Source organism: Podarcis raffonei, chromosome 1 (assembly GCF_027172205.1).
Source record: "Podarcis raffonei isolate rPodRaf1 chromosome 1, rPodRaf1.pri, whole genome shotgun sequence".
Taxonomy (NCBI): domain Eukaryota; kingdom Metazoa; phylum Chordata; class Lepidosauria; order Squamata; family Lacertidae; genus Podarcis; species Podarcis raffonei.
Window position 1 is genome coordinate 110,063,503 of NC_070602.1, and position 13,017 is coordinate 110,076,519.

Consider the following 13,017-nt stretch of genomic DNA (forward strand, 5'->3'; position numbering starts at 1 on the left):
AAGCAAAAAGTGCTACAGATGCTTGGTTCTTTTCTGTGGGTCACAGTATGGAATGGGGTGCATGGAGTGTTAGGGGAGGGTTAGTATCTTTGGTGGGGAACACATTGCACTTCTTCTAGGGTAGTTTGTCCACCTTTAGTCCCCTCCCTGCACTCAGCTGTCACCTGTAGCTCCTAGAATGGCTTTGACTGGGTGGCTAAACCAGGTGAGGGTAGCCAATGGGTTTTAAACCCTTGGTAAGTTAGGGACTTCCCCTGCATGTGAAGAATGGCTCCAGCAGATTGAGTAGATGAGACCAATAGTGGGTCCAACAGTCAAGAAGGAGGTTTCTGAATGTGCTCTAGAAGGAAGTAAGGGGCAGATGGGGCTCATCAACCTGGGAACATAGTTCATCCAAAACTCAGATCCTAAACTTCCACTGCCTTGCGGGACATTTTCAGGAGAAGAAAGACTAAGGAGTAAACCCTACACAAATCCAGAGTGGCATCCCTAAGATGGTTGGATGGCATCTTGTACTCCTTCTTCCAGCAACTCCTGCAGCCAAGCTGGTGCCAAATGTATTGCTCTGCATTCCTTTGGACCTCATCAGTGAGACCAAGAGAGGGGGTCTTGTCATCTAAGCAGCCCCGGGGCTCCATACACACTGCCCAGGCTTGTTTGTGCCCCATGGAGGTCACTTCGGTGCTCCTAACACAGAGGTTTGACTTCACCCCCAGAGATGCGTTGTCTCTCAAGACAGACGAATTCCAACAACAATACGGAGTGGCAGGATGGGATAGGAATAATATAAAGAAGTTCTGGAACGGAAGAAAAGGATGATTTATGATACTTTTATTTGACAGAGCATTTTAGGCACACCTTTATCTATGCTTCCCTGCCTCATTTCAACTTGTCATTAATATCACTCAGCTGATGTCACTTTTGTGCCACAAGCAGTTGCTTTAACATATGCAGATATTTGCACACACACACACACACACACACATATTTGCATACACACACACATATGCTAAAAGATTCATATTGCAACCAAATGGCTGTGAAAACGTTATCATGATCTTAACGGCTGAAATCTAGTGGACATATTTTGTAAGCCTGGGTGCTTACAGCAAAGACGTAAGAAAACAGGAGGAAATCTTACCCTCTGGCTGCAAAACTAGAGAGCAGACAGCCTATTTGTCAATGCCTAATGTTGTTCTGACCCAGGCAAAATTGTGGATTTCATTCCATTTATATTCAGAAAAACAGGGCTGCTGTTTAATGATCCTCTCTATGGTCACACATTTGGGGATGTGGTAGATAAGACATGAGCGGAACTTTCTAGAAAACTCAAGGAATAAGAAAATATTGGCTCCCTTCTCTTTCCTGATGGACTTGGCTGCTCTGAACTGAATGGGCCTTATTTTATGGACTGTTGTGTATTTTATGGGAATACAAATAATTCTTGTTGGGTCTTTGGGGATCATTGGGGTAGCTAGCTATACCCTGAGACATGAATAAAAAGGCAGTAGAACACCATTGTGAAAGTTTAGCAGGGGGCAAGCAAACAAAGACTATAGCCAAAGGTAACTAGTCTGGAGCTGGATAGATCAAGGTGGAACTCAATGTGGCTCATAATTATCAGAAGCCATGTTGTTTTTTAAGTTTCACATAGGGTTTTAGTATGTTTGATGTTTTCTTTCTTACTGAGCAACCAAACCATGATCCGATTTCTAATTCCAGTGACCACTGCTTCTGTTCATTGGCAAAGGATGTGATGTGGAGGCTGGCTACATTGGAGCCAGATAGAAAGTTCCACAATGGTATGGACATGATTTCATTTCACATCAGAAAGTAAACTTGCAATCATAAAATACTTGCTTCCTTATAAGTCCCGTTGGGACTTCCCCCAAGCCTTTAGGATATGCTTATAAATGGAGTAAGAGACAAGTTTATATATTGAATAGCTTATAAATGGATTTTTCAAAAGCCTTGATGACCTAAACTCAACTCAAGAATATCAGGAGTCAGTTGTTTGCTTGGGAGTCAAGCTTTTTATTTGCAAATTCATTTATATTGCCCTCACTTCCAGCATCTTGTAACCCCTTGTAGCCAAATGTGCTTAGTTATGTAATATAGTGCCGTGCTGTTGTGTTTACAGTTTGAAGATCCATAACTGGGTGGGATTACGCATGTCACTAATTCAGAAAGGTGAAAACAGTTGATCAGGGGCCACCAAGGGGAGCAAACATGCTGAGAAAGGTGAACTGTGTATTTGCTCAGCAGTAAGCTCTATTGAATGCATTTATTTATTTATCATCATTATGTAAATGTATTCATAGCTTTTCGCAAGAGTCTTAAGAGTGACTTACAAAGATGTAAAATGCAAGAATGCCAGGAAAATAAAAAACAGACATACTATGAGTGTTCATCCATGAACAGCACAACATAGAATAGATGTGCGTGTATAGCTATAGATAATTGATATACAGTGGTACCTCAGGTTACAGACGCTTCAGGTTATAGACTCCGCTAACCCAGAAATAGTACCTCGGGTTAAGAATTTTGCTTCAGGATGAGAACAGAAATCGCGCTGCGGCGGTGGTGCAGCGGCAGCGGGAGGCCCCATTAGCTAAAGTGGTACCTCAGGTTAAGAACAGTTTCAGGTTAAGAACGGACCTCCAGAACGAATTAAGTTCTTAACCTAAGGTACCACTGTATGCACATTTCCCCACTCTACCGAAAGATGGAATACCAGGCTAAAAAATCACACTAAAAAAACCCAAACAGCCTGGAAGAACAAGAATGTCTTTGCCTGGTGTTAAAAAGCTGTCAGCACCAGGCAAGTCTCCTTGGGGAGAGCATACCACAATTAGGGGCCACCACTGAAAAAGCCCAAGCTGACATGGCCATTATCCATACCTGCCTTGGAGGGGGCCTTCAGGTTCTGTTTGGTTCCATTCCACTCTATTTTGTTCTGTTCTGTTCTGTGGATACATGTGTGCCTGAGGGTGCCACATTGGCAATCCCTGACTTAAGACTATGGCCGCCACTCCGCTGAAAGAAAGAGTTCGGGAAAAGGTTGATTTGGCAGTCAGTCAAGCCTGTTACGCGGGTGGCACTGTGGGTTAAACCACAGAGCCTAGGACTTGCCAGTCAGAAGGTCGGTGGTTCGAATCCCCGCGACGGGGTGAGCTCCCGTTGCTCGGTCCCTGCTCCAGCCAACCTAGCAGTTCAAAAGCACATCAAAGTGCAAGTAGATAAAAAGGAACCGCTCCAGTGGGAAGGTAAATGGCGTTTCCGTGCACTGCTCTGGTTTGCCAGAAGTGGCTTAATCATGCTGGCCACATGACCCAGAAGCTGTACGCTGGCTCCCTTGGCCAGTAAAGCGAGATGAGCGCCGCAACCCCAGAGTCGGTCACGACTGGACCTAATGGTCAGGGGTCCCTTTACCTTTACCAACCCTGTTACTAACCAGGCCATTTCCCCATTCCAAGTACACACACACATCCAGTTTAGAAGCCCAGGACCCTCATTTTAAAAAATGTGTATGTAATTCCTCTTAGCAGTAGTCTGCAGAAGTAAAAATTATATATGGAAACAGCAGAGTTTTCTGCCTTTGTTATTATTACGGGACTGATACGTGGCTTTTAGCATCAAAGCAAAAGCATATCAACTGAAAGCCAGGATAGTGACTACAAAGCTTTCCTTTAGCAAAGCATCCCAAATTGCTGTGCCCAGCATGAGCTCTCGCTCTCTCAATTTCCCCCCCAGTCACATGAGCATACAAACACAAGACGCTTCAGTTTCTCCTCGAACCATTAATTTGTCCCAACTCCCACACAGTGCTTTTGCAAGTGGGAATGATGATTTATAGTTTGTTTCCTATTAATCTTTAAAATAACTTAAAATCCCTCCTATAAATCATGGCTTAGCCCCTTCATTACCTCTGGATTATCTTTTAATATTTCAGATGGAAACCAAGGCTGCAGGATGTTTCCCCTACTTACCTTAATTCCATTTAACTCTGAAGAGGACATTGTTTTCCCGCCAATGAAGGCTGAAAAACAAACCCAGGAATTCAGAAAGAAAGAACTCTCTTTGGGGGAGGAGGGAGGGGAACAGATATAACAGACTTGCATTCTGGAGCCATTTAACCATAGACACAGGAATTGAGCAAAATATATAAACGGGGGTAGGGAGCCATGAGTAGCTTGTATGAAACTGCCAAGTGGTGAGGGGCATTCAGCTACTGACCAGGTGCAGAGGTGTGGTAGATTGCATGATAAAATATTATCTACATTGTTTAATACAAATCTCAGTAATACCGACTCCCTAACACACCCCAGTGAAAGCTCAATGGATTTAATAACTGTAGAACAAAAGGAGATAAAGGGGAAATGTTGGTTTGAACAGTAAGGCAGACAGGGAAACAGGTGGAGGGGAGGAATGAGCAGAAAATAGTCTAGGAGTATCTAATTGCCTCATAACTCCATATCTTCACATAAGCTGCCATAATGGCCTTCTGTGTACCCTACTGAGATAACAGAATGATGCCATTTCCAAAGGCATGTTTGTATAATGGGTGGCAAGAATTCACCCACACGTGGCCTTTTTTTTGTACAAAAAACCCCGCCTGTCAGCAGTTTAGAAGACTTCTTGCTTTGGGGCATAAGCTTTTCTGAATGAACCTCTTCAACGTCTCATCTGCATGATGATCCAGCATTGCCCCGGCCTTCCATAATTGGGGAGTTCTCACTTAACTTGGTTTCATTGAGCAGGTCTGATTGCCTTGGCTATGCATATAAGCTTGACAAGTAGCAATCCAGCAATCATAAAAACAGCCATAAAACCTCGGTTTTTATGTACCCTGTAAGGTTGAGTTTATTCACAGTGGCAAAATGAATTACAGAGTGTCGCAGTGCTCAGCCATTAAATCTGGATATCTAATCAGTTGGGCCATCATGTAAATGAAAGACAAGTAAAAACAAAGGACATTTTCTAGCAGTGGGAAAAAGCAGGGTTGCGGGGGGGGGGGGCGGTTCCTGCTTAGGCGGGCAAATCCTGCAGTTCATTAGCAGAGAACTAATGATGCATGAAAATAAAGCTACTTTCATGGACACAAATTCAAGAACAAGTAGCTCTTACATGTCTACAGAATGAAGAATGAAGATATAGTGCTGAATATCTGTCCTTACCCTGGTTTGCCGGGTTAAGTTCTCTAACTGGGTGGCATCGTTCATGTGGCTATAATCCAGGGAGGAGAAAGCAGAGATCACAGAAAGCAAAGATGGCAAAAATATTTTTAAAAGTGGCTATTATAAGCACACACAACAGGTGGGTAGGGTCTAATCTAAGGAGGGTCACAACTGCATCATTCACAACCACCAATCTGATTGAAAATTTAGAAAGGGTCCCCAAATCCATGTTTGGATGAAAGGTAGTTCACAGGATTGGCTCTGAGAAGGTGAAGACTGCACACCTTGAGAACAATGATGGGCAGCCATGTGGTGGGAGCCAACATTAACACAATTAAATGTTTCACAAGCAGAAAATAAAAAATGCATGCATAACAGATAATGCAAGAAGGTGAGTCAGTTAGCAGGCCACATGTATATGTGTAACCTAATCTGACGTCCATCAGTCGCTTCACCTTCGCATTAAGCAGATGGAAGGCATTCTGGAAAATATATGCCACTTTTCACTCTCAGAATGGACCTCCAAAGCAGCTCACATTTAAAAAGAAACCAATTTAAATACAGTAAAACTAACAACAAAACACAAAGCAGCAAGGTTTCTATATAGACTTGTCCTTATACAACTGTTCTTCAACTTGCCCAGAGGAAATAAAAATTAGACAGAAGTTAAGGACTTAAGGATATGAAGGATATTATGTGAGAGTCAGTAAATGTAGAGAATGGAAGAATAGAAAAACAGATTCCTTGCCAAAGCTCCCTGCTCTTTCAAGAGCATCCTTGAAATTCCAGCTGAAATTGGATATGTGATCTAAGAGTCCATGCATGGGCAGCTGCAGCTTTTTCAGAATCCCAGTGACTTTTCACACAGATCTCCTCACAAGGGATCGGGCTGTACATATGAAGCTGCCTTTTCCTGAGTCAGACCAATGGTCTCTCTAGCTCAACATTATCTACTCCAACTGGCAGTCAATTCCCAGGGTTTTTAGGCAGGGGACATTCCCAGCCCAACCTGGAGATGCTGAGGACTTGAAACTGGGACATTCTGCAGATGCTATTTGAGAACCGGTATAGCAGAGCTTTCCAATCTTTTCATGTTGGTGACACACTTTTTTAGACATGCATCATTTCTTAACACAGCAATTCAGTTTTACTAGCAAACTGGAGGTTAAACTAACCCCTTATAAGAATGTGAGGAGCGTTTGTGTGGCACACATACACACTGCAGCCGACACACTAATGTGTCGTGACACACAGTTTGGAAAGCTCAGCGGTATAGTGTAGCAGTTAGAGGACTCAATTTGGATTTAAGGAGTCCTGCATATGAATCCCTGCCCAGCTGCAAAACTCACAGGTTATCTAGGGCCAGTGCTATTTTTCTAGAAAAAGAAGTGATGGAACTCGCCGTGAAAGAAAAACAAGTGTTGGAACTCACCCATGAACGCCTCTCTAGTTCTCTTAGAATGGCAATGGCACCCACCTGAGAGGTTCTGGAACTGAGTTCCAGAAAGTTCCGTCTGAGGAAAAAGTGCCCTTTCTAGGGCTATTCACACAGTGTAATATCCTTCACACTGAGGGAATATGGGCTGCATGCAGAGCTGCGGATGCCTCCAAAAAAAGGCAAAATAGACACAGAAGAAGTATTATTTAGGGCAAAAATGAGGCCTTCTTGTAGTGCTTCCACTCGCTATCAGATCCAGCCAGCACGGCCAATAATCAGGGATGATGAGAGCACTAATCCAAAGATCCCTGCAGTTAGGAGTTAAAATAAAAGGTTGGGAAGCAGGTCAGAGCTATTGCGCTTTTCATTTATTCCCCCCAAATGGAGTTAGTTTCCTACATAAAATTTATTACACAGCCTGACACTTTGTGAGGAGGTCAGGTCAGTCTGTGCAGCAGCAGATACCGGGCATGGAAAAGGCATAAACAGGCAGCCCCGTGCAGATTATTTGACCACATAATGCAATTTTGGCAAAGGTTTTCAAAATCTGAGGCACTGTGTGTGCCCTCAGGGGAATTGGGAGCCCTGACAAGAAAGACCACAACCAAGGAAAGGCTAATGCATTCACAGCAGTACAAGTGTTTGGCTGTTTCCTTTTGACCTTTTATCCCATTCTTGACTGATTAAATTCTTATGCTAAGCAGCAGGGCCAAATTTTACACTAATTGCACTACAGGCTCATTAGACCCAGCTGAACTAGAGAGGCAGGCTTGCGATGAACCAGCCGAGCTGCTGTCCACATTTTCGGTTTTGATTGTCACTCAGAGTGATCTCACCGATATTCCCCTTCACAGTGTGAGATATGTAAATTTGGCCTTTGAAAGGCCTTCTCGCCTTCGAATGCCAGCTTACTAATGTTGCTCTTTTCCTCCTGTGTATTGCCGTTCTCGTACAGCTGCCTGTCATGCTCTCAACTTCATGCCTCTGAGGCAAGTCACTGTATACTTTACTATCACCAGCTATGTGGGTTTCAGTTTCTGCTTCATGAATTACCACAGACCCACTTGAATCGCTGAATTCCACACACAAAAAACACTGTGCTCAGTGGGACACACCCCCAGCAACTGGAAAAGAGCAGAGAAAAACAACGGCTCGAGTTTAATGGAGATCATCTCTGGTGACAATCGTGTGGTCCAGAATCAGAGCTTCACAGAATGTACAAACAGCAAAACAGACACACATGCAATTTGCCAAATGGAAGGCTCTGCAGGAAGGGGGACCAACCTCTGAATTCTCAGCGGTTGCGCTCTAAGTCAATGGTTGGAAGCACATTTTTCCTCAGAAACTTACGTCCTAACCACACCTAACATATCACTACCAGGAGTGCAAATAACATATCATGTAGAACATCAGGATAAATTTAAGAGAGGACGGGTTTGTGCAGCCTTCAATACTGCTTTATACATGCAGGAACTGCAATGCAATGTTGTACTATATCCTCCTCACCCTGAAACAGGATCAGTCCCACTCAGGGTTCCAGTCACACCTTCCTCCAGGGTACTTGAAGCTATTAGCAGTTCAAGCAAACCAATTTTCATTCTCCCCACTGTGGCTCCTGGTGAGGACTATCTGTCGATCACTCAGAGACTGGACAACAACTTCTATACTGTCCTTCCTCCAAGGATCACAGAGTAGTTAACAATATAAAAACACAAAAATATATAGCACAGTAAGAAACAAAAGCAATAACCCCACACACAGAGTTTAAAAGGCCATATATTGTTCAATTAGTCATATATGGTTTCCCATGATCACTTGCAAAGAGTTAGGTCCATGACAGCTGCTTTCCCACAAAACCCTTCTTCAGCCTCTGGGTTTTTCCTATAGCATCAAGTCGGTAACATAGGAAAGCATTTGCTACCTGTTGACAAGTCAAAGAAAAACACACCCTGTGTGCTTCAGTGTACACTTGTGATGTTCAGTAAACTCCAATGGACTTCAAATGTTGCTCCTGGCTGATGAAGGCTGATATGTGAAAATTAGGTGAGCTGTCTTAACTGAGCAGAAGCATTGTCTGTGAACACAAAATCACCACTGCATCTGACTCAAAATCAACAAGATGCAACATTGTGAAATGTTTCTGTTTCTTACAATTGTGGGGCCGGGTGGGGTGGGAGGGATTCTTCCCCTGACAAGTGGAACTGAGCAAACTTTCTGCTGTAGCAGAAAGAATTTGAATTCAGTAAAGACACTAAGCATTAGATAAAATGGCTTCGGGTGTTGCATTCTGGGAAGTGAACCATCTTGCCACCTCAAGGTTTCACATTCCCACCCCCTGAAGTTTCCCTTAGTTATATAAATCTTGTAAATTAATGTTAACACAATTTTACTGGTTATTTTTCCTCTTTTTTAGTATTCAAGTGAACAGCTTTTAACAATACCAATGCTTCATTCTATGTATTCAGAAAACCTTTGAAAGCTCTTGTGCCTCTACATTGATCATTAATGCATGAATGAGCATTAGCTGCTGTAGTTTACTTTTCCAAGATGGTGTTGACTTTTCACTTCATATTACAGGCGCTCGCTCTCTGGGTATTAGTGTGGCCTCTACTTCTGTCAATAGTAACTATGTAAGGAGTTCAGGTGACTACCACTGTTATTTCTGCAGGAATGCTGCATAGAAAGAGGCTCGGGGAGAAAAAAATGTATTAGTGATGCACTGTGAACTCTTCCACGGGTTAACAAAGTCTTCTTATAGCATAGTGCTGCAAAGCATTGTGGGATAATTGTTTCAGGGACTGCCAACATGGCACCCACAAGCACCACCAGGCTATCTACTAAAACCTCACAGGATGCTTGCATAAGGTAAATATCTCACCTGAAATCCATACTACACAAGAGATTGCTCTTCCCACTTGGTTCCCATCTATACTGGCTTGGCCTCTCCTGTTTTGAATGTGCCCCCTTACACATGCCCACGTTTCAATGGATGCCAAGACTGGACACCCTCGTTTACTTCCTTTCTGAAATAAGAGGTGCAAATAGCTGTTCTCTCTGAGTGGTTGCTCAATTTGTTTCTCCTACCCCCAATGAACCCAGGTACGCGGGTGGCGCTGTGGGTAAAACCTCAGTGCCTAGGACTTGCCGATCGTATGGTCGGCGGTTCGAATCCCCGCAGCGGGGTGAGCTCCCGTCTTTCGGTCCCAGCTCCTGCCCACCTAGCAGTTCGAAAGCACCCCTAAGTGCAAGTAGATAAATAGGTACCGCTTTATAGCGGGAAGGTAAACGGCGTTTCCGTGTGCTGCGCTGGTGCTGGCTCGCCAGCTGCAGCTTTGTCACGCTGGCCACGTGACCCAGAAGTGTCTTCGGACAGCGCCGGCTCCCGGCCTCTTAAGTGAGATGAGCGCACAACCCTAGAGTCGGACATGACTGGCCCGTACGGGCAGGGGTACCTTTACCTTTACCTTACCCCCAATGAAAGAAATGGCTGGGGCGGGGGGCGCGTGTCAACTCTTTTATGGTCCTGTCTCTTTTTCTGCTTTTTTCACATGGCGGCCATTTTGTGTTACTCCATGGCCCCAGAAGAAAGTTGGGCATTTAGTGTTGCCAGTTCCATGCTTTGGAGAACTCTTCTAGCAGAAATTCATCAGGAATCTTTACTTCTGACTGTCAGGAAACCCTTGGAAGACTTCCTTATGCCAACATACCTAGGCAACTGTTTAAAAAATGTCTTGGGCAGCCAGTCATTTTAACAATTGTGCTGTATTCCTTTTAAAGGTTTTTTATGCTGCTGTACACTGCTCTGTTTTCTTAGAGGATGGTATATAAATACATGAATTAAATAAATAAATAGAGTTGCAGTGAAGAGGCTTCTTATGCAATGTTTATGGTGCTTTGTCACTGCTTACATATCTAAACTATTCTGATTTTTACTTTAAAAGGGGGGGGAGAGACTGAACAGCAGAAAGCTGTCAACTGGTTCATTAAAAAGCCATAGGTGTTTGATTTCCTATGCGTGCTCTTACTTCAGCTGAGCTTATTGTGTTCTTCCTTGATCATTTGTCTGTGCCAGGTAACAGCTTTTCCTCTTATTTCAAGGTAGTCGGCAGTAACCCTGTTTTCATTCATAGCAATGTTTAAATAGCTTTAGCATTTTGTCTCTGCACCATTACTCTCTAATACTGCCTGTTACCTACTCTATAGTGGTGGTATACAGGCTCTGGTATAAATTCTGCACATGGTCTCTATTCACCCATAGAGGAACACCCCCATTTTTCTGGTCTTCCTTGCCCACAGGAATGGATTTTTAGAATTCCTTGCCTCCTCCCCGCAAAAAATCTTTTGAAAAAGAAAACCAAGTACTTATTAACACAACAGCTTTAAACAATTGTTCTGTGATGACAAGTGGTTTTTGTTTTTGAAAAACTAAAACTCAAAAAAGAAAAGAAAAAATGGAAGTAAAGAGGCTTCTCACCAGTTAAACATGTGCAGGGGTTGACTGCTAATTACTAAAAAACTAGAAATGACACGAACTCAAGGAAAGCGGGAAATGGAAAGAAAATGGAGTTGACTTCCAGAGTTAAGTCTGCTGCAGCAAAAACAATGAAGGTGGTGCCATAAAGATGAAGAAAAGCAGACTGCTTCTGGTTGGTAAGAAGTGTTAGGATGCTAGACTGACTCATCCTTGAACTGAGCATGTGCAACATGTGGGGCGCATTTTGAAGTGCTCCATATATACACTGAACCAACAGCAATTGGAGACAGTAACCAGTCACCTGGGGTGGGTGAATTTTTTATTCCTCTCTCACGGTTACTTGGAATTCTGACTTAATACAACGCAGCTTCACCCTTAAAGGAAAGTCAACAACTTATTTGTGCAATACACTTTTATTTTCCTTTTACCTCTGCAGTCAGTCTTTGAGTAATCATTGTGTAAACAATAGAATGGAATGGAATTACAATGAGTTGTATGCAAATGGTTCTAGAACACCTCAAACATTTATGACAAGGCATTATAAATAACTCTTAAATAACACATTTGCCATTCCCCCCCCAGTATGTTAAGAGAGCTGCCATTTATCTAAGTTTAGCAAGGAAGTTGTTTAACATGATAACATCCAAGAAACCCACTTCTCTGAAAATACGCTTCAGATTAGAGAATCATTCTAACATTTACTAGCTCCAAAATATCTATGCCACAGGTTAAGCGTATGACTACTTCGGTCTGAAGTATTTAAAAAGGTTTTGTAACAGAATTTTGTATCTTTTACCTTTTAAGTCATTGCACAAAGCCCTTTCTTATTATTTGCACTCCACCTGGGTGTTCTGCAGAATTTCAAGTAAAGCTCAGATTCTCTTCAAGTTTTATCATTATAAAACAATTCCTATCCCTTAAAGATAAGCCAAATCAGAGATGGGCAAAGTAAAGGCATTTTTTTAGCTTAATGGCAACTGTTTATAAGGTCTCAGCTTGTAGACTCCCCCAACAAAGCAGAACGTAGGCCATATTTGTCTCAAGTCTCTGCTACAATAAATCTTCCTCATTACTCAGCAATCTAGACATGGCAGGCCTAGAGATGAGATGAGCTCAGATTCACCCAGCTTCAGGCACAGTCTTAGAACATTTAATATCTGCAAGGCACCTCCCACACTCTTGACAATCCACTTGCGGATTTTAAAAGGACACACAAACCAAACAAAACCAAAACTAAATGCCTACAACAGTTCAAAAAAGGGGGAAACCAGAGATAGTGACAAATACTTCAAAGATAAACCTGAAACTCTCTTTAAAACAAACATGTTTAACTGCAATAAGCACGTAAATCAAGAAATGGAGAGGGAGAAATCAATTTCTTACAACTAGGATGTATAATGCATAAATATATGGGGAAATAAAATTCACAGTTGGGTTTTAAAACTAGAATTCAAGTTTGGCTAATAAACTCTAGCATTTACCATTATGTTCATTTCTACATACAACAAAAGAGAGTTGGTATCATCCACTAAAATAGTTATTACTGCATTATTATTTTAATTAAAGAGTAGCCCTGATAGAAAATTCCTTTTGTAACCAATGGATACATAGCCACCTGAGCACATTTCCAATCTGTCTGGTTTTTTTTTTTTTACTTCAGGGAAATCCAAACTGATTGCTAGAGACACATTTAGTAGCTTTTGGAATGTTAGCAGAAGCAGTGTAGCTGTGGACTTTTGCTTGGGTTCCAACTTGGTGAATTGCTAGAGAATGAAGCAGAAATTCAGTGTGTGGTGCTTGAAATTTTTCCTTTGCAATGTAAAGCTGGCCTCTTCGCAATCTCACCGTTTCGCCGGGGGTCAAGTGATTGGCATCAGCTGACACTTAACTGAGCAAACCCAATCAGTTTTACTTCATCAGGGATCTCA

The 13,017-nt window shown here is 42.6% G+C and overlaps 1 protein-coding gene across 1 annotated transcript in view; it reads right to left on the minus strand.

The window, feature by feature from the left end:
- Positions 1-11,483: 11,483 nt before the first annotated feature.
- The window catches only part of STK39 (serine/threonine kinase 39), a 116,252-nt gene continuing 114,718 nt past the window's right edge, over positions 11,484-13,017 (minus strand). Inside the window, 1 exon segment of the mRNA XM_053408827.1 lies at positions 11,484-13,017. This exon segment is cut by the window's right edge and continues 20 nt beyond it. Coding sequence (XP_053264802.1) covers positions 12,963-13,017 — 55 coding nt within the window. The 3' untranslated portion in view covers positions 11,484-12,962.